At 35.2% G+C, this 21,034-nt stretch overlaps 2 protein-coding genes across 6 annotated transcripts; one reads left to right on the plus strand and one right to left on the minus strand.

Annotated features, from left to right (window-relative positions):
• The first annotated feature begins 1,624 nt into the window (after positions 1 to 1,624).
• Positions 1,625 to 17,396, plus strand: hdac7b (histone deacetylase 7b). Of its 4 annotated transcripts, none has more exons than XM_079460492.1 (22): positions 1,625 to 1,801; positions 2,575 to 2,614; positions 3,715 to 3,790; positions 6,818 to 6,920; positions 7,273 to 7,364; positions 7,526 to 7,636; positions 7,862 to 7,950; positions 9,975 to 10,160; positions 11,533 to 11,791; positions 12,509 to 12,642; positions 12,963 to 13,056; positions 13,157 to 13,191; positions 13,318 to 13,425; positions 13,502 to 13,557; positions 13,737 to 13,824; positions 13,922 to 14,041; positions 14,164 to 14,261; positions 14,401 to 14,519; positions 15,190 to 15,323; positions 15,626 to 15,710; positions 15,814 to 15,952; positions 16,130 to 17,396. In XM_079460492.1, the coding sequence occupies exons 3-22, from the start codon at positions 3,715 to 3,717 to the stop codon at positions 16,173 to 16,175; spliced, it is 2,172 nt and encodes a 723-aa protein (XP_079316618.1). In that variant the 5' UTR covers positions 1,625 to 1,801; positions 2,575 to 2,614; the 3' UTR covers positions 16,176 to 17,396. The 4 variants fall into 4 exon arrangements, 3 of the variants coding, with proteins under 3 accessions (XP_079316618.1, XP_079316620.1, XP_079316619.1); XM_079460493.1 differs by lacking the exon at positions 1,625 to 1,801 and adding an exon at positions 2,226 to 2,290; XM_079460494.1 differs by lacking the exon at positions 3,715 to 3,790 and having other exon boundaries at positions 1,671 to 1,801.
• slc48a1b (solute carrier family 48 member 1b) lies at positions 17,386 to 20,788 on the minus strand. 2 transcript variants are annotated; one of them, XM_079460508.1, is made up of 5 exons: positions 20,761 to 20,785; positions 20,574 to 20,646; positions 20,320 to 20,469; positions 19,252 to 19,419; positions 17,386 to 19,082 (listed from the first exon to the last, which is right to left on the minus strand). In XM_079460508.1, exons 3-5 carry the CDS (start codon positions 20,447 to 20,449, stop codon positions 18,946 to 18,948), a joined length of 435 nt encoding a protein of 144 aa, XP_079316634.1. In that variant the 5' UTR covers positions 20,450 to 20,469; positions 20,574 to 20,646; positions 20,761 to 20,785; the 3' UTR covers positions 17,386 to 18,945. The 2 variants fall into 2 exon arrangements, with proteins under 2 accessions (XP_079316634.1, XP_079316633.1); XM_079460507.1 differs by having other exon boundaries at positions 20,574 to 20,788.
• Positions 20,789 to 21,034: the final 246 nt, after the last annotated feature.

The following is a 21,034-nucleotide window of genomic DNA, read 5'->3' on the forward strand; positions in this document are numbered from 1 at the left end:
AAAGTAATTTGTCCATTTACTCTATTTGTACAGCTTTGATGACCGAGTTTTCACTATGGTTGCTATGGATGATGTCAGCAAACTTACTTACTATGACCACAGAGATTGGCTGATAGAGGATGGGTCTCTGTCAGTCATTGAATCATAGAAATATTATAGAATGAGGTCTCATGCTTACATATTTAATTTAAGATCTTAAAATAAAAATGTAGTCACATTCAAATAAAATAGTTGAATATATAATTCTTAGTGTATTCAAATTCAGATCAAAAATAATAGTTTATATATTGATATAATATTTATAAAGGTTACTAATTCAAAAAGTGAAGAGTTCATTTACAAAAACAGACAACTCTTTTTTCAATCTATCAAACTGTTTGTTTTTGATTGTGTTTTATTAAGTAACGATAAATTGACAGCTAACATTAAAATATAATACAGCTAACAAATACAATAAAACATAAGAAACACATGATAACACAATAAACAACATGATTTTTGAGTCATTTAAAAAAAGGAGTTTTCTTTCGCAAATAAACTGTTAAGTATATGTTCAGCTAATTTTACGCTTTTTGCTTGTCTCATAAACAATATGGTTAAGCTCATTGTCATGAAATCTTTCTAAAATGCTACGTTTCAAGGTAGACTGCCGATGTTACAGCAATAGGATTGTTGTGAGTTTTAGAGCTAAAACACTTTTTGAAACAGGCTTGGCATAAAAATGTATCCTAAAGTTAGGACAGAGACACCCATTGTTTTTATTTCCTCCTAAATCAGTTAGGAGCTACTTAAGATGTTTTGTTGAATACCTGATTTCAGTTCTCAGAGTCAGAGCTGCAAAGTCCTTAAATCATTTAATCCTATTTTTAGGCAAACTTGACGTGTATACCGTGCTTTCAATGATAAGAAGGACTTATTTCAGCATGGCTGTCCCAATGTATACACTGTCAACTGTATAGAAAAAGGTATCTAAAACTATTTAAAATATTGTTGTAAAATATAGTCACTGAATCTTCCCACGCATTAGTCAAGCGGAAAACCCCAACTGCTCTGTGGACCCACACCATGGCCCTTGCTCAGAATGTCACTGTGTCAGTGAAATGTCATTTACACACAATCACAGACACATCTGCACATATATGGGCAAAGGGAATGGAATTCAAGTTTAGCATGTAATTTTACAAAGGATAAAATATATTACTTTCCTTAGCATATGACCTTAGCTACTTGGAGGATGGAGGTTGCAGGTGGCTGTGCGAGCGGCCTGGGATGGTTATGTGGGGTAACCCGCTCGTGTGTTTCTGAGTAAAACCACATTGTCCTCGCTGCTGTCTAAGCCAACATGGGCAGAAAGGAAGGCGACTGTTTGTTTCCTGTAAAGCAGGTGCAAAACCAAATATAAATGCACCCTTACAAAGTAACGCTATGCCTGTATCAAAGTATAAATATGGGCCATTGAATGTTTTGATATAAAGTCCTCATGGTAGACAAATAGTTCATAAAATGCATTCATTTTTATCATTCATTATCATTTAATAAACACTATGTGCATCTAAGGCAATGGGCAGTTTATATTCTGCTAATATTCTGGCCCTTAACCTAGAGAGAGACAGAGAGAGAGAGAGAGAGAGAGAGAGAGAGAGAGAGAGAGAGAGAGAGAGAGAGAGAGAGAGTCATGATATGAGCTACCAAGCAGCAAGTTGTTTGATTCTTGCGCTCTGATTTTAGGTTTTGCTCAGTGTTTAAATGTATATTCACAACCAGACTTGGACGACGAGTTTAAGGGAGTAAAGACAAGCAGGTAAGAAATCAGATTTCAGGATATAGCATAGGCCTACACCGTGATTCTCTTTTAACTTAAACATTAAAGTAAACTTTTTTCAGTATAGCCATATTGTACAGTAGCCTAGTCATCAGAACATACTTCCAGACTTACAGAACACTGTCAAATTCAGTGATGTACCAACAAAATGTCATTCTTACATCATTTTAATGTTTTCAAACTCCAGTATAAATATTTTTTGTAAATATATACATCAAGGCTGACACCGGTTATAATATGCCCTCCTATATCTTTCAAACACGTGTGCTTGTTTCACGTACCTGTGCCTGTGCGAGCAAATTTGCACAAATCGCAACAAGAAGGTTTAAGTGAAATCATTAGATATTTTTTCAGCGCAAAGCAAACTTGTTGATGTGTTGAGATGACAGGAGCAAGACACGTCGGTGTGGGCATTTGATGCCACTTAACGAAATCACACATTTAAGGAAAGACGATTTGCACATGGAGGTTAGTGCTATAAATAAATAGAATAATGTAACTTACGACTTTTAAGGTTTAACAAAACACGCGCGCAAGTCTTTTTTTTGGTTATTATACGGGTTTCACTACTTCCAGATGTCATCTTCCATTTCAAATAGTTAGAAAACAGTTAGATGCTTTTATTAATCGCATTAAGAGCTTGTGACACTGGCCGCAAGTGTTATCAACTGGTGCTTTGAATACAAAGATTGCTGTGCATCTGCAGTGATGTAGGCTAACAGAGAGTGCAAATGCGTGTTGTTTTTGTTTAGGTGGTTGGAACGACTTGGAAAAGCAATGTAGACGTGTCAGGTAAGAGATCTACAAACTTTGTTTGAGTCGATATAAGTACGGTTAGAAGAGCTGTAGACTAAGTTTTGTTTTTATTTATTTAAGCATCGAGACAATCATGAAGCCAAACTAAATCTGCATGTTTTGTAAGGGTTTTGTTATCCTACACGCGATTTAAACCATGATTTGTGTAAGTTTTTATTCCATAAATAGATTACAGATTATATTACATTAGCCATGAATTGTTAGTAGTTTAAATGATGATGTTGTTTGTATTCAGACAACACACGGCATCTTTACTCTTTTGCATTTTTTTAGCCTACTTTGTTTTGACCAGATTTTTTATCATTCACCTTTTAGCGATGGCAAAAGCTTTCACTTTTCCTTCCTTGATGTTTTGAGTTTGTTCTGCTTTGGGGTGGGTCTTGATCATTTTGGTTATGTCTTGATCATGTCGTCTTAGTCCGCAAAACAAGTCAGTAGTTTGGGCAAATGTTGGATGAGAATACGGTTTAATTCTTACAATAATCACACCTAAATCAGACGAACAAATTCTAATTTTAGCTGCAGGAAGTGAATGAGTTTCTTCAATGCGTGTATTAAAACAGCACTTCCTCGTCAGCTGGAGAGTTACCATAGCGATTCAGCCCATATTGAGTGCAACAAGGTTTCTGCGGTATAGCAACGTTGATGATGTTTCGCTAGTAAAAGTTCAGAGATGCACACATTACAGAAAGTGAAAAAATGCTTCTAGAGCGACTGTTGTGAAAACATGGCCCTGGTTTATTAGTTTTCACACTCGTGAACCATGGTTTGAACTTGGATCTACATTATATTTTCCATTGCATAACATTGCTGTGTTTAGCATTTTGGTTGGAAGTTACATGTTTTTAATATGTCCTAATTAGAATGTATTTAGCATCCCCATTTGCTGGAAATGGCTGATAGGCTACTTATAAAAAATACTTATTATGATTTATTTCCTAGCAGGGATGCATTGTTCAGACTTCAAGAACACTTGCTTGCATGCTGCTGTCATAGATATTATGGAACTACAATTTTGTTTTAGCATAACTAACAAACTGTGCCTCTTACTGGCTTCTTACTCTGTCTTTATTTAGATGTCTCAACATCAACACGGGAGACTGGAGAGAGGGAGGGAGAGCAAACCTTTAAATAAAAAGAAAAGTGAACAGGGTACTTTTTTGTTTTCACACAGTTGGGTTGCCTACATTTTTGGACACTTAAAACTAAGGGTAACTTTCAGATGGTCTTCTGTACACACACTGACCATAAAACTTCCAAGCATCCAAATGCAATGAAGTCGACAGGCGGTTTTAACATGTAGACCTACGTGACGGCATCTGACGCACAGAATCCACTATAGCCAGGTTTCCATTACCGTTCAGAATGCGCAAATTCAAATAGCGCATTGAAAATATGCCCAATGGAAACACGTCAATTTGGCAAAAACACATTTATCGCAAAAAAGTTTTTTTTCAAGTAATAGGCCTACAACAAAGGCATATTTCGCAAAACTGCAATGGAAACACGTTTTGTCGTATTTACAAGTCACATCAATCTAATATTGCGTCCAATCGCGATATGTTTTGGCAGAACATTTGGAAAGATAGGATGTAAGGAATTCCCATAAAGTAATATTATATGATGGCCCAAATGCAGGAAACGAGTGAGTGCAGTATGGAGATTTATTAGGAATAGTGAGGTAATACGAAAATATTCTCGTCACTCTTTCATCACAGGTAGCACTGTGCACTAAAGTTTGCAACCTGTCACAGAACGTAACCGTTACAAAGAAGAAGTACGGTCAGAATGACTTATCGGGAGAAGAATCAAAATACACTTTAATCACATAATTTAATCGAAAAACAGCGATATTGTTTTAATCGACATTTAGAAAACATCGCTCAAATTTTGCGCAAACTGTAATGGGAATTTGCCGTTAGAGCGGAATAAAAGGTCAATAGGAGATTGTTCTAGTCTGTGTATTCTGCTGAATGTAAATAAGTAGGCGTGGTAAACTCAGCACTCTGCAAATTGGCAGTTATGATGAATTAATGCAATTAATGCACATTTGATGATTCGCTCCAGTCCGGAGCTTTATATACATGTACGGCACATATTATATCTCATTGTTTGTGCATATATTCATACTTTATTGTTGTAGGCCTACTAGTCTATATTTCTAATGTATGCATATGATATAGCCTGAAGATATATAAATGATAAATCTCATTATCAGAACTTAATTGGATATATTTATTATATTTTCATAACCTACATTATAACTATGGCGAGCATTCAAATGTACTTTAGTAAATAAAACAATTAAGTCAATTTAAGAAAAAACAGGTTTATACAGATTTATAATTGCTACCGTGAAATATATCGTTACCATGAAACAAAATGACTCATTCCGTGAAATAGAGTTTTGGTCATTCCGCCCACCGCATCACTATGCTTAGCCATCCAGCTGCAGGCCTGCAGCCACACATTTTAAGACACACGATCGAGACAACCAGTCTCAGGCCGGAACCATAAATTATTTAGCCCAGACAGTACTACCAACTCATTTTTTAGCTCATGTTCTAATTTTGGCATAGATTTTGGTGATATGTACAATATCTGAAAATGCTAGAAAATGCATAACCTACATTATTTTTAATTATTTGCATAGTGCTTACTATTTTACCAGATAGACAATATTAACTTAGTTCATAATATCTACATAATCAATATCTGTTCATTTTGAAACAAACACTTTGGGACAAAGTTTAGACTTTCAATGTCAAATATAAATAATTTTTCAGAATTAAAATGATTACTTGATGTTCATAATTAATATCTAACTAATCAATATCTGTTCAGTTTGTAAACAAACGCTTAGGGAGAAAGTGTAGACTTCAATGTCAAATATACATTATTTTCCAGAATTCAAATAATGTAAATAAAGTCATGCATTTCTTATATGAACAAACATTTCAACACAACACACTCAAACAGAACACATTTGTAACATCTTAATAGATGTATAGAATATGAATAATTGCAACAGAAATAATAAACACTTAGAAATTAAGACTATTAAAAATAATTATGTAATAATGTCTTCCTTGAATGAAAAAACAAAAAAGTTCCATGAGACAATGAGGACCATTTCCTTGTCCTCTTGCGTCCACTGCCAATGCTGTGCAAAAGGGGTACTGTTGCAAAGGCTGCAACAGTTTGTACACAGTTGCAGCTGAGGTATTTTCTTCTCTCTTAGAATTGTCGTATGGCTCTACAATGAATGAAATAAAAAATACACAACACACGTACTCACTGTCTAAACTGACAAAGTAACTAACAGTTAAGTGCTTTAAAGTAACGTGCCACAAACACACAAATCCTAAATAAATGAGCTATGCAATAAATAAATAAAAATAATCAAGAAATAATAACCAATAATAAGGATAGACATTGCTTCTTCGCAGCAAAGCCCCTTTACAGCAACCTATCTAAAAAGGAAGCAGAGTGTCCACAGAAATAAAACACAACAAAGACGAGCACATAATAGTTGCGATAACCACATAATTTAATATATACGTACATTTTTCAAAACATAAACAAATACTGTACAAAAAACTGGCCCCTTGAGACTGGTGGTCTGGATCTTGTGTCTTAAAATGAGTGGCTGCAGGCCTGCAGCTGAATATACCTCATGCTTGGTAGATCCGGTGGCACATCCGATTTTCATTGGCATGTGTCAATAGATAGTGACATAAAAATATATACTGGATCATGCTGTAGGTGTCATTGTAAAAACACAGCAACGAAATATCTTTCACCGTGAACAGCCTTAATTTACTTAACAAAATAATGCACATAACATGCATTACAGTACACTACGTCAAGCGTCTTTATACGGGATCTTCACAGGATGTGTGTGAATGCATGCTCAGATTCTAGAAAATCACTGGCAGTGTGAATAATGAACAAAATATGAAATATGAAACAAATTCCAGAACACGTTTTCCGTATATTTTCGAGGATCTCTGTATGAAAAGGGCATATAACTATTACTGAAATTTAACAATGATCTTTTTTAAAACGTGTTGATTGGTTGTTTGATGTAATTTTTAAGTGTCCAAATGCTTTTTGGCCCTACTCTTCTTGACAACATGTTCTGTCCAGGTCTGATTTATTTGTTGTTGTAATTGACAGGTGCTATTGCCAGTCCCTGGGTGAAACAAAGGCTACAGCAGTTTATTCTAAATAGACAGGACCAGTTTGCAGCTCCAGACATTGTGCTGTCCGCATTTCCCAGGTTAGATACAGTAAACCTCATTATTAATCAATAAAAAGGGATACTTCACCCAAAAAGAAAATTCTGTTATCACCTACTCACCCTCAGATTGTTCAAAACCTGTATACATTTCTGTTTTTCTAAACACACAGGAAGATGTTTAGAAGAATGCCAAAACTCGCCCCCCCCATTGACTCCTATATATTTATTTTCCCTACTTTGGGATTCAATGGGGGTAGTTTTTACAAATTCTTTTGTACTTTTAACTAATGTCATCCTGTGTGTTCAACAAAACAAAGAAACGTGTACAGGTTTGGAATAATTTGAGGGTGAGTAAATGATGACAGAATTTTTCTTTTTCATTTTTTTTCAGGAAACCAAAACTGGATTTGAATCAATCCAACTCTATATCCAACACATATTATTCTGATTGTTTTGGGGAGGACAATCCATTAAGAAGAACAGGTGGCATACATATACAAACACACAAGTGCTTCATTAGAAAAGAAAACAAGAGTTTTGTTTGACTGTGGTTGTCTCTGTACTATATTGTTTTCAGACTCTCTAAATGAAAGCTTTATATGTTAAGCTCAAATTTGTGTGTGTGTGTGTGTGTCTGTAAAAAGTCTCTGAGCCAATTCTGAAAGTGAGACGAAAGAGGAGTTTAACCGGCAGACAGAATCCACTGCGGCGTAAGATCAGTGCGCCCCCTGCTGTCAGAGCAACTGACACTATGGGTGTGTGATGATTCCCTGTTTATTCATTTAATATTATTCAGTTTCACCTTTAATTAAGACACCTTTAAATATAAGCTTATGGCCAAATTTACAGTTTTTACTTAACAAAGTCACAGATAATTCCTTTAAATTGTGCTTTACATTATTCTTAAAACTATTTTAAGCCTATAATAATATAAAAATGATTGCGCTTTATGATCAAAAGATTGTGTTTATGTTTTTTAGGTGCAGGACCCAGTTCTTCTTCAGTACCTAAGAGGAGTTCGGCAGAAGATAAAGAACCACAGAACTATGGCCCGCCACAGTCACGTGAGGTTTGTTATTAAACAGATTTTTCTCAGATTCTCACACATTTAGCACCTCTTTCCCAACTTTTCGGATTCATGTAGAAAACTTTTTTGTTCATAATTTTTTTAATGAGAGAACTAAGTGTAAACCAGTATGATTGATTCCACCGAATGGTTGACATCTGCTGGATAAAACTCGTCAAAATTATTTTTTCCAACACTGAATCTATATTAATACTACACACATTTTACAATTCAAAATGTATAGTGTTGGTAACTTGGCAATCTCAGAAAGCTGTTTTACTTTTTATTAACTTTGTTTTTTAGTATAGAAGATGATGCATTTTTTTAACAGGACATATAATTAACAAGTTCATGAAATAAAGCTGAAATAAATCCTTTTCTTTCATCATATTTTGTTTGTTAACTGCTTAATCAATCGAATGTATACTGTGACCTTATGTAAACATTATGTAGTTTCATGTAGTCATGAAAAGCCAGGATCTTGTTCTGTCCAAACTGGATCATTGAAATGCGCTACTAGCTGGACTCCCAGCTTGCACAACCCAACCTGTAATGATGATCCAGAATGCATCGGCAAGAGTGGTCTTCAATGAACCGAAGAGAGCATACGTCACTCCTCTCTTCATTTAGTTACAATGGCTCCCTATAGTAGCTCGCATCAAATTCAAAGCTCTGCTCTTGGCCTACAAGACCACCACTGGTTCGGCTATATCTTCACTCACTAATGCAGACTTATGCACCCGCTAGATCCCTACGCTCTGCAAATGAACGCCGTCTTGTAGTGCCATCCCAAAAAGGGAAAAAATCACTCCACATTTGTGGAATGATCTGCCCGCTGCTACAAGAAGAAAAAAATACAAGAGTAAAATGTCTAAAGAAAAAAAATCATATTAACAAAAATATGTCTTATTTTTTTATAATAATGTAGAATTTAATGGTATATGGTAAATTATTATAAATTAGACATTTTTTATCCATAAACGTAAATCGGCATTGGAAAAAAACAAATTCACTTAATCTAAAATAGAAATAGGTCACTACTTCAATGAAGAATCTGTTTTCCTGAAGCACATCAATTACTTAAAATCTGTGCATTGCTTGAAATTACATCAAAATGAATGCAATTGTTGTAATAGCCTAATTCAGTATTTAGTTAAGCATCCTACATGTTTTTAGGGAGGTTTTGCAATGTTAGTTTTGTTTACCATAATATTGCATATGGTATACATGCAATTTATTTAAATCTGTCATTTAAAGGTATAAAAGCTATACTTAAATATGTATTATAATATTGTCTCGTAGATTTCCACCAATTTCTGATCAGTGGTACCACCCCTGCCTGGTGATGAAAGTTATTATGCTCAAGAATAAAACAACATACTTGAATAAGTCTTTTAAAATACAGTCTCTTAGGGTATTTAATTACAAATTACGTTTGACTTTTTCTTGTTAAGTAAAGTATAAATTACAAAATTCTCTTTAAATACATTTAATTAAAATACTGCCCATGCTTGTCATATGGTTGGAGGACAGGTTGGTAGCATTTGTTTCTGTTTTAATTTCTCTCAAGCTTTTTTCTTAGAAGAAATGTCTTAGATTAAACAGATACTTACAGGGATAATGAAAATTCTGTAATCATTTACCCTATTGTCATTTTAAACCTGTATGACGTTTATTTCTTTTGCAGAACACAAAAGAAGATATTTCAAAGAATGTTCATGAAACAACGGCGGTACCCATTCGCTTATTGTATGTACACAAAACCAATGCAAGTGAGTGGGTACGGCGGTTGTTCAGTTCCCAACATTCTTTAAAACATCCTCTTTTGTGTGAAAGGTAAACTATCCCTTTAAATTAAACTGAAAACTCCATAAAATCTGAGCTATATATCACTAGCAACCTCTCAAAGCTTTGCATGCATCTTCGTGTGCTAACTTTTGTGCGTTGGTAGTTAGTGATCTGTGAGGACAGCAGTGATGTGTGGATTCTGTTCATTCTTCAGCTTTTTCTTTGTTCCATTACACCAGGCAGAACCTCCGCCGCACATTGCCGTTCAGAACCCCAATTTGATGTCTCATAGGATATTGTGTAAAACCAAGTCGGCGCCTTCTTACATTTCATACACATACACAATTGCAGTTACACACCCCATAAGTGACCAGCACCCCACCTTGTGTCTACAGGACAGAATCCAGCACACTGTTTCTAATAAGGTGAGACAAATGAAAGAAACTTTCTTTTTTTTACACTGCGATCTGGAATACTTACAGATTCTGTTGGCCAGTCGTGACATTACAAAGTTATTCTCTGTTATTACAGAACTCTGACTATGTTGGAATGCTTGATTCTGATTGGCAACATTTGCTGGTTTGTTATTCCCAGATAATAACCTCTCAAAACTAATAACACATGGTAACCCAGATGCAGCAATTTTTATTTGGACAAATTAAATATAAATGTGGCTTTTCATAAAACATCTAACATTTTATTAACAAATTTTTAAACCCAATTGCCTGTTCGTATCATTTGAACGTCGTTTCTTACCTTAAAACCGAAAGTCAACAGCTTTTCCTTGTGGAAGGTCTGCATTCGGTAAAAATGAGCTACTGAAATATTTCAAATTCACATTTGATTTCCAGTTTTTTTCTCATGTGACAAGTAGCCGTGTAATAAACGGGATAATGTACAAGCAGCTGGCTGTTATCGCAAAATAAGCCTTGTTTCTGCGATAACAACCGGGTGCCTGTACATTATCCCTTACATATTAACTGTTCAAAACTAATAACACATGGTCATCTGAGTACTTTAAGTCATATCGACAGATTAAGTTTAATATTACATGTTACTTAAACATAACTATGCCTAAATAACAACATGCAGCCGTGGAAAAAAATGTAAAGACCATTTGAGATTTTCATTCAATAAGCATTACTAGATGTATCGTGGCCATTTTAGTCCAGTGTCTGTTAAATTTAAACAAAATCAAACCTCAGGAGTGACAACAGCATTGTGAAAGACAGACAGAATGACAAGACACATGAAAACAAAAATCCAGGTTATCACATTGATAAAAATATGTTTAAACTTTTCCTTAACACTAATATTACTGTTGTATTGTTAAAAAGTAAATATGAACTTAATGTTTTAATGCAAATAGAAACAATATTTTTATTTTAAATTCGGGAGAAATATGGATAATTGTTCACAGAATAAAACAAAAATAATAATTTTACCTAAACACATCTGTGATTTCTTATGGGATAAGTTTAAATCTGCAGTTAGCTAACAAAGTGAGCTTATAAAATACTTTGAATCAATATTTTATGTTCAATAATTTAGAGTTAAATAGCTGTGTAACAGGTGGACCGATTGTTATAGCAGATTCTAAGTGTTAGAAGAAATTAAATTTTTTCAGTGTTTCTTTAATTCTAAGTTTGAAATGTAATGTGTCTTGGCTCATCACATGTGATCTAATAATTTAAATTCACACCTTTGCCAGAGACTTTATTATAAATCACTTTAACCAAAAGCAATTCTGTATACATTTACATATTTTACACATTTGCTGTCTTTCTCTTTTGAAAGTTACCACTACACAAAATGTGGCACAGTTGTTCAGAAGAGCTTTATGACAAAGTGAGACCACTGGGAAGTGAGAGTTACAGAGAGAGAGCAAAAGATGGAGAGCACAATCTGGGACCTGAAGCTGAAGAATATTATAATAACCTACCAATCAGATGGCCTCAACGGCACCTTAACAGATCTTTGCCCCCACGCTTAAGATGTCAAACAACTGTCACAAACCTATCCCAGAGTATCATGAACAAACCAAACTTCACCACAGGTAAGAATTAAGAGATCACAATAAGATATGATTCCATGGGGTCGTATGTTTACAAGAGTCTTGCAGAATCCGAAAAATGTTGATAAAATAAGAGGAATTATGATTATAATCATTATAGCTCTGAACAAACCATTTCACATTCACAACATTTTTATGTATTTTTCACAACACACAGTAAAAATGTTTTTAGACAGCTGTTATGTTATTAAACAACTAACAAATAATAATAATTGATTTACAAAAATAAGTTCAAAAGATTCTTAAAGGGATAGTTCACCCAACGGTAACACTCGTGCTAAAAGACACAAAGGTTCAGGGTTTGCACCTTCCAACAATTAGGGGGCGTGGCCCAGCTCAAATCTTATGACTTTATGCACCTTTTTATTCTCCCGTGTGGTGCCATTACCAAAATATATTTGACCTCTTCCGATCAAGTCGGAGTCTTTCTGATCCCATATATCAAACATTACTTTTCCTTTGATCATGCATGAAACATCGACAAGATAAACTTTTTTGAAATTCAGTTATAAGTCTGTTTTGGACTATAAGTGACTATGTAATGTAAAATAGCTTTTACAGAAAAATCCAACAAATTAATAAAATTATAGATAATAAAATTATAAACGGACATTATCATATATTAAAAAAAATTCCGGATTCAATTCTATAAGGTTTACGTAAATATTTAAATACAAATCTGTGTGTGTGTGTGTGTAGGCTTGGTGTATGACTCTCTGATGCTGAAACACGAGTGTGACTGTGGGGATAATAGCAAGCACCCTGAGCACGCTGGCAGAATTAAGAGTATCTGGTCAAGACTGCATGAGTGTGGCCTTCAGAAACAATGTGAGGTAAAGACCAACACTGAACACATGAAATATAAACGGTTTCATCAGACGCACATGCTGGCCCAAAATATATAATATATTGTATTGTATGTATTATTAAATGACATTAAAACTACTCGACAGTTATTGATTCTTTGCGGAGGTCTACCGGATGTTAAGTTTGGGCAACATAACATTTGTTTATGTCGTTGCTGCTGAAACGTCTTACTCACGATACTGTAGTTGTATGTGACTGCAAAGAGACAAAATGATCTATAGCCATAGCTGTTGTTATTGTCGAATGAACATACATCAGTTATCTGTTATGTTTTGTTTTGTTTTAGTTGGTCAGGGGGAGGATGGCTTCTTTTGAGGAACTACAGTCAGTCCATTCAAAGGATCACGTTATTCTGTTCACGGAGCTCTCAAACCATATTGGTATGTAGTAGATACTTGCACATGCACCGATATAACATTGTGTGTGTAAATGCATTTTAATGTTTTTTTACACTTCGCCAATGTGTTGCCCCACATCAAGAGATGTTTCTGACACAACCATGTGGAGGACATGGGGTAAGTGTGAACACTTGTAAAAAATACCATTGTTTTACTACTGTATGTTTTTTAGACACTGTGTCTTCTGTAATCTTTTTAATTGTTGCATGATAATGCGCTTGGTTGTTTGCACATGATTGACAGATTCGTCATGATATGGTATGGAACAGCTTGTCCAGTTCAGCTGCACTTAGAATGGCAGCCGGCAGTGTGATTGAGCTGGCCTTGCGTGTGGCTCAAGGAGAGCTGAGGGTGAGACTCCAATAGTATGGATTTCTCCCACAAAACAGTGACCGAAATGTCATAATCTCTCCGTGACTTTCCCCAGAACGGGTTTGCTGTGGTCAGACCTCCAGGACTCCATGCAGCACAATCTCTTACAGGGTGAGTTGCACACAAGTGCACACACAAACATCAATATTTTGTTTACCATTAAGTGAATAGTGAAATGACAAAAACAAATGACAAAAAATGAAGGGCTATGGAATGTCATGATGGAAATCGGGTCACTTTTAACTTTTAATAGCACTTTATTAACTAATGTCTCTTGTTCTTTGTTATAGAGGCTTCAGTATTTTTAACTCCGTTGCTATTGCCGCTAAACAACTTCAGCAGAGATTAAATATGAAAAAGATTCTTATAGTGGATTGGGTAAGAAACACACAAAAATGTGATGGTACTAGTCTATGAAATAAATGTCCAAAAGATGTTTTGAAGAACCCTGATTCTCAATTCGCACTTTTATAAGGATATCCATCATGGTTGTGGAACTGAGGCAATATTTTACACAGATCCTAGTGTTCTCTATATTTCTCTGCATCGCTATGACTACGGTACTTTCTTCCCTGGTACTGGAGGACCTAAAATGGTAAGTTTTGCTAAAATATTAAGTGTGCTCACAATATAAAATATGTTAGTGCTCGATATTAGAGTCGATTGGTTTTCGTGCCTGATGTGTTTTGGCATGTAAGCTGTGTGTATGTGTTGCAGGCAGGAGAAGGGGAAGGCAAAGGCTATAATGTAAATGTGGCTTGGTCTGGAGGGCTAAATCCTCCAATGGGAGATGCAGAATATTTAGCTGCATTCAGGTACAAACGTATTTGGCACCTTTCACATTTTCTTGAATTATTTTCCAATATCATTGTATTTTTTAGCGCAGTAGAAATGATGCTCCTTCATGCGTATTGTAAACAAACTAATGCACTAAACCTCTCTCTGTCTTTATAGAACAATAGTTATGCCAATTGCCCGTGAGTTTTCTCCTAATGTGGTCCTGGTTTCAGCTGGTTTTGATGCTGCTGACGGTCATTCCCCTGCTCTGGGCGGATACAAAGTGTCAGCAAAATGTATGTATGTGCAGATTGTTCTGAAAGAAGGTGTGTACAGTTGTGAGATTATATGGTAACAGTTTACAAAATGGTTGTATTTGTTGAGACAAGTTAATACACTAGCTAACATGAACACATACTATGTTACATAAATACATTTACATTTAGGCATTTGGCATACAGCCGCAGAAAAAATTAAGAGACCATTTCAGAGACCGTTTTTTTAAATGTACTATTTATATGTAGCCTATGTGTTTGTTGCGAATTGCTCAGAGACTTGCAGGGTTTTGGAGGTCTAACTTTAATAGACAAAAATTCAAGAAACAGGCAAAGATCATGGCAGGCTGCAAACATTCACAGACGAAATCACAGTCAATGGTCAGGGCAGGCAGCAGAGAGATTCAGAAGACAAATAATGTTATCACAGTTTTCATTTGTCTTGTCATGCTGTCAGTGTCTTTCACATTGCTGTTGGATGACTTTGTCACTCCTGACGTTAATTTCGGTAGAATTCAACAAACACTGGACTGAAATGGCCACGATACATCTAGAAATGCTGATTTGAAATAAAGATTTGGAAAGGTCTCTTAATTTTTTCCTTTATTATATTACATATAATATCAGCAGTGTGCCACTGAATATGTTATTCTGTTTGTAACTAAAATACAAGTGTGTTTTAAAATACAAGGTTTTGGATTCCTGACCAGAAAGTTAATGGAGCTGGCTGAAGGTCGTGTTGTATTGGCCTTAGAGGGAGGTTATGACCTCACAACTCTCTGTGATGCGTCACAGGCCTGCATCAGTGCTCTTGTGGGAAATGAGGTGCGTCTGTAAAGATCCCAACCTCTTGTCTGAATATCGCTGCTGTCTTTCTAAAACCATGCACCTTTATATTTCGTGATTTTTTGCCATTAAACATTATTAGTCACCCTTTATATTTGTCACTGGATTTTGTTAATATTTAACCAATAAAAAAGTACTAAAAAGTGATTGTCACCTTTGACAACACTGTATTTAATAATTTTAAAAGTGCTGTGTTTTTCCATTTACTGAAAAAGAGCTCAATTGGACATACAAGGTGTTGGAAGGACAGCGACGATATTTATGTTTAAATTGTTTTACAGCCTGAGCCTTTAGCTGAGGAAGAGTTATTGAGAAGGCCTTGTGATAATGCAGTCAGGTCTCTGGAGGAGTTACTGCATGTACAGAGTGAGAACTATTCAGTTATGAGTGTTATTAACAATGACCTTGAGGTCATTTTGGTGCATATTCGTACAGTCAGCCAGTTTTTATATAATTCTGTCTCTTTTAGGCCAATACTGGGGTTTAGTCAGATCTATGTTAGAGACTGTAGCCCTGCCATACGTTAAAGCAGAGCGGAGATTCTCGGCAGACAGTGATGCCGCTTCTGCTATGGGTGGTCTCACTATGACTGTTCCAAGAAGAAGATGGTAAGACAACAATATATAACCACTACTTTCAACAGTTTGCATTGATTGAGAGGTTATTACAATGTTGATTGTTAAAATATCACACAAGGTCTATAATGTATATTTAATATAGTGTGTTAGATACTGCATGTGTGCTTTATTGTATTATTCACTGCTTATTGACTTTTTCTGTTATAGTTACCCAAATGAGCCAACGGAACACGATGAAGCTGATTCAATGTAATCAGCCGGTCTTTTATTACTGCATGGAAAAGACTATTTATCTCTGTCAGTAGAAGCTGGAGACATAGCATCAATTCATACTGAACCTTGTAGGACTGTGGCAGTGTTGTTGGAGACCGAACACAAATAATAATAAGCTTTCCCTGAGAATTTTAATGAAGCTTCTCTGAACAACAAGACAAGTTTTTATTTCACTGTCATGTTACATGCTGTAAAATCTAATCTAGTGAGAAATTGAGAATGCAGAGTCATTTTTGTCTAAACTGAGAGGATTTGTAATAATAGCTTGTAAATGATGCCCTTGGAGAATGTCACACAAGGACGGAGAGGAAGTGAAAGCTTGTGAAACATTGAGTAAAATGTTTGTCCCGCACAGATCTTAATATGCAAAGCAATGCGGTTTATTACAAAAACTGTTATAATTTTCAGACCCTCTTGACATTTCAAACCTGTAGGACTTTCTTTCTTTCTTCCTTCCACATAACACAAAGGTAGATATTTTGAACAATTTTGTTACCTGGACCCCATTCACTTGCATTGTTTTTGTGTCCATACAATAGAAGTGAAGGGGGTCCGGTAAGTGCTGTTTGGTTACCGACTTTCTTCAAAATATCTCTTCTTTTGTGTTCTGCTGAAGGAAAAAAGTTATACAAATTTGAAATGACAACAGGGCGAGAAAATTATGACAGAACTTTAAATTGTTGGTCATGTAGTTTTTTGGTGTCTCTTGGGAAATTCGTATTTACAAGTTTGGAGGTTTTTTAAATCATCATTTATGATATTCGCATATGGCAGACTTATTAAAGCATCACAGTATCAGGCCAAAACATTCAGTGCTGCATCCATCTATGTCTATAGTATGCATGACATTCTGCTTGCATTCATGTGAACTCCGCTCAAATTTATATTTAATTCCTGACCTGAAAACATGAATTTTGATATTTTTTTCAAATTCTTAATCATTTTAAAAATGTGTTACATTATTCAGTACAAATGTGGAAAATATGTAACGTTGTGGTCAAGTTGTTTTTTACATTTTGATTAAAACTGTATTTAAATGACAATTTTAAGGAATAAAAGTAATTGTACTTTTGTAAGCTGTAAAATTCTTATCTCAGGTCACTGAATTGTCTTACAAATGATTAACTTGGGAAATAATATCGGAAAAATAAATGTCTATTGCAGGGTTTTATCAAAATAAACTCTTATCAGTGTACCACACAGAAAACCTGAGTCCATATAATATTTTTTATCAATGACCTGCTTAGTCATACATACATGAACATTATCAATTCATAATAATATGATATAATGGTTACCTGAAAAGCTATTATGATGTACAGTATGTGTATAAAAAGAAAAAAGCATTTTATAACAACAAAAATGCATTCTATACTGCAGTAAATTACACTAAGCCCTCTAATAGATAACTGCAAGACATATGATAGAAATAACACACTGACATTAAACCATCAAAAGGCTAAAAACTTTACATACCAAAACTATAAAAAAATGCTACAAAATTGGGATTAGATTATTTAATTTACAGTGTGCCATTGAAATTTTTATGTTGCTCCCTTACTAATGCTCTGGGGTCATAAACAATAAACAGATGAACAAAACTTTTAAAATGTTATACTGTGTCCTTCACCAGTCTGCAGTTGCTTAAACCATTGCTTGTAAAGAAGCCATTTAAACAAGTTAATAAAGTGCTTATTACAAAATCAATAGCAACCCACCCTACCTCATACAGTCTGTAACATGTAGTTTATAACCAGTGTTGGGTGTTACTAGTTACTAAGTAATTAGATACTGTAATTGAATAAATTTTCCTTTGAAAAAGAAATTTAATTACAGTTACTTGTGATCTAATTAAACTAAATACTTTTTGGCAGTTTCCAAGACAGGGTTTAAGCCTAGTCCCAGACTAACTTATTTTAAAATTTTAGAGGTGTCTTGACCGAAAATAACTTGCACTTGCTTTAATGTATAATTCAAATATAACATTTGCAATACTTTGATCAGTTAATAATACTAATTTATGTAGTTTTATATTACTTATTTAAAGAATTAAAAGAGCTGTTTCATGTCTATCCTTGAATCACTTAACTAATCAAGGTTGATATAGGTCATAGAAATGAATGAGTAACCACTAATAAGTAATAAAATACTTTTTGGAGAGACTAATTTGTTCAGTTATCTAATTACGCTATTGAATATGTAATTAGTAACTAGTAATTAATTACTTATTCAGACTTGCCCAACACTATTTATAACAAAGACAATAGTTTATTTAGTGATACCTGACCTAGTAGACACTCTGAGACATCTGCCATTCATCTCTCCCATTGTAAGATTGCATGAAAACATTCAAGACGACAACAGCAGCAGCAAAGAGAAAGACAGAAGGTTCCTCTATCCTCTTAATAAGTATGTGCTACACACAAAGTGAAAAGGCTCAGAAACAGTGATTATGATCGTATGCTTGCAATAAGAATATTAAAGAGAGTTCAAAGTATATAACATCACAGATGACATCCTTACGTACACCCACAAACAGTGCAGCCTCTCACTGTAATGTTAAAACCCATTACCTGATATTCCCACAGACCAAGGGAAAGAAAAGAGATCCACTAATGTAATTTATTTTAAACTAAAGCAACCGAAAGCTTTCCTGAAAGTGCTCCTGTTTTATTTAAAATAGCCAAGCATGTTCCAAGTTTGTACTTTTCCTTGTCTGTGAGCATGAGCGTGTTATCGTTGATGTATATTTAAAAGTCACTGAGGATGGAGATGTCGGCAAATTCTTCTCGATATCGATAAGAATAGAGGGCGAGCAAAGATGCCCATTTTAAACTGATGAAGCTCCAAACACATGACAGGAACAGACTGCTAGGATCTGAGAGAGCTGTAAACACACACAAATTGAATTCCAGTCAGTCCTGGAGGCCAATTTTTATTTGAAACAAATCCAAATGTATCTTTTAGTTCATACCTCACTCTATAACTAAAACTATCAATGGTTGAAAGTCAACTATTCTAGACAGTACGTTTTAGAATAGATGATCTCTACTCACATTCTTTGCGGGAGATGCCAACACCCAGGAAGCCGATGAATGCTATGATTGATAGCACTGAGAAGAAAACACCTATGAATAGGAAGAACTTCAGCCCTTTCAGCCACGTTCTCCAATAGTCCTGGAGGTACATGATGTGCGTGATAAAAGCCCATAGTGCCAGAACGCCTGTAGATTTAAACATATACATAAACATGAAGATTATTGACTCAAGTTAACAACATTTTTTCAATGTGCAAGACATCAGTGACTTTATCTGTAGGGCTCAGCAATCTTTATTGCATTGTCATTCTCACGTGCTTGTAAACTTGCCGTTTTCCTGTTTGACTGATGACAGTACATGTGCTCTAAGAATTGCAGAAGAGATATTTAAGCTGTTAAACAATAAAGCAGAAAACCTGCCACCACATTTCTATCTTAAGAAATTATGTATGGTGTATGCAGTTTTTGTTGTGCTAATGAACAAATTGAAAATGTTTAAATACGGATAATGATTGCAATAGAGGTTATGTTAAATATTTATACAATAATTCTGAACCATGTAAATAAACTTGAAAATGATAAGCAGTGGTTCCATGTTAAGAAAGGTTAAAAATGGTGGCCAGGTAACGTTACTGTATATGAAATATTTCACTCAACTTTTGACATGAACATCCTTCACGGTTATTTGTCTACCACAAAATACCTTAAACTAAAAATCTTTCTTGGAACTCATTCAAAGGGCAAAGGTCACTGAGCAAAAGTGTTAAAACACACTCGGAGTACAGATGCACCCGTGTGAATAAAGAGTTTGAAGTGTATTATGACTTGGTAAAAACGACTTTAAATGCTTTACCTGAGATACATCTTTAATACAGCTTGTTTTGTCTAAAAGCTAATCGATTTTAAGTATAAATACTTGCACCAAGTCGAGAGACGACAAAATGATAAAGGCTCCAGCCCCAGTGAGCGTTCCACCTAAAAAGCACTTTAGGCATCATGTACGGGTTCCGAGTAAGTATATAATGTCTAAAACGCCTTGTAAATAGTTTACTCGAATTTTAATCACAGCCTTGACCAAATCTGTACCTGATAATCCACCCATCGCTGCTGTCCACGGCTGTTTGTAGGCGATGTTCCACACGAGAAACGCCGAAAATCCCACAAGCACCCCAACAAACGCGTAACCCAGTCTTATGAAGATCTTATTGATCGCCATCACTGCCGTCAAATCTACACCTGCATGAACAAGAAAAGTATTCGTGGGAAATCCCACAACAACAAAGAACCAACCAGTTGACAGGTACTAAAAATAGTTCCTATGGAGGATCGGAAGCTCTGACCTGGAGACAGCGCTGGTCCAGCCGCAGTGCACAGCACTAGTGATTAAATGTCATTCACCGATTACAACAGCACCTGCAATACACATTTACAGTCATTTACAGCATCATTTCCCCCGATGGGTTTTATTGGTTATTGTTGCTTTCCGTTAAGGGACAGGGGCACAAGAGCAAAAGGAAAGTATGCGACCTTTTAACAAAGAACAGCGACCTCTATCGGTTCGGAAGAAAACGAATTTAAAGGTGATATGAGACACAAATAAGTTCAAAAATTGAATGTATTTATTTGAGCTAGTAACTGTTAAACCACTGTCATTGTTTTTATTTTCTTCAGATTAAACGCTATAAGTGATAAATTGTGTAATAGTGATATTTTAAACAGCGATTCGACATTGGGTGCCGTGCATTTGTGTGAAACTCCACTGGATGTCACCACCATATTAAAGTTCATCCAAAAATGAAAG

Source organism: Barbatula barbatula, assembly GCF_947034865.1.
Source record: "Barbatula barbatula genome assembly, chromosome: 7".
NCBI classification, from domain to species: domain Eukaryota; kingdom Metazoa; phylum Chordata; class Actinopteri; order Cypriniformes; family Nemacheilidae; genus Barbatula; species Barbatula barbatula.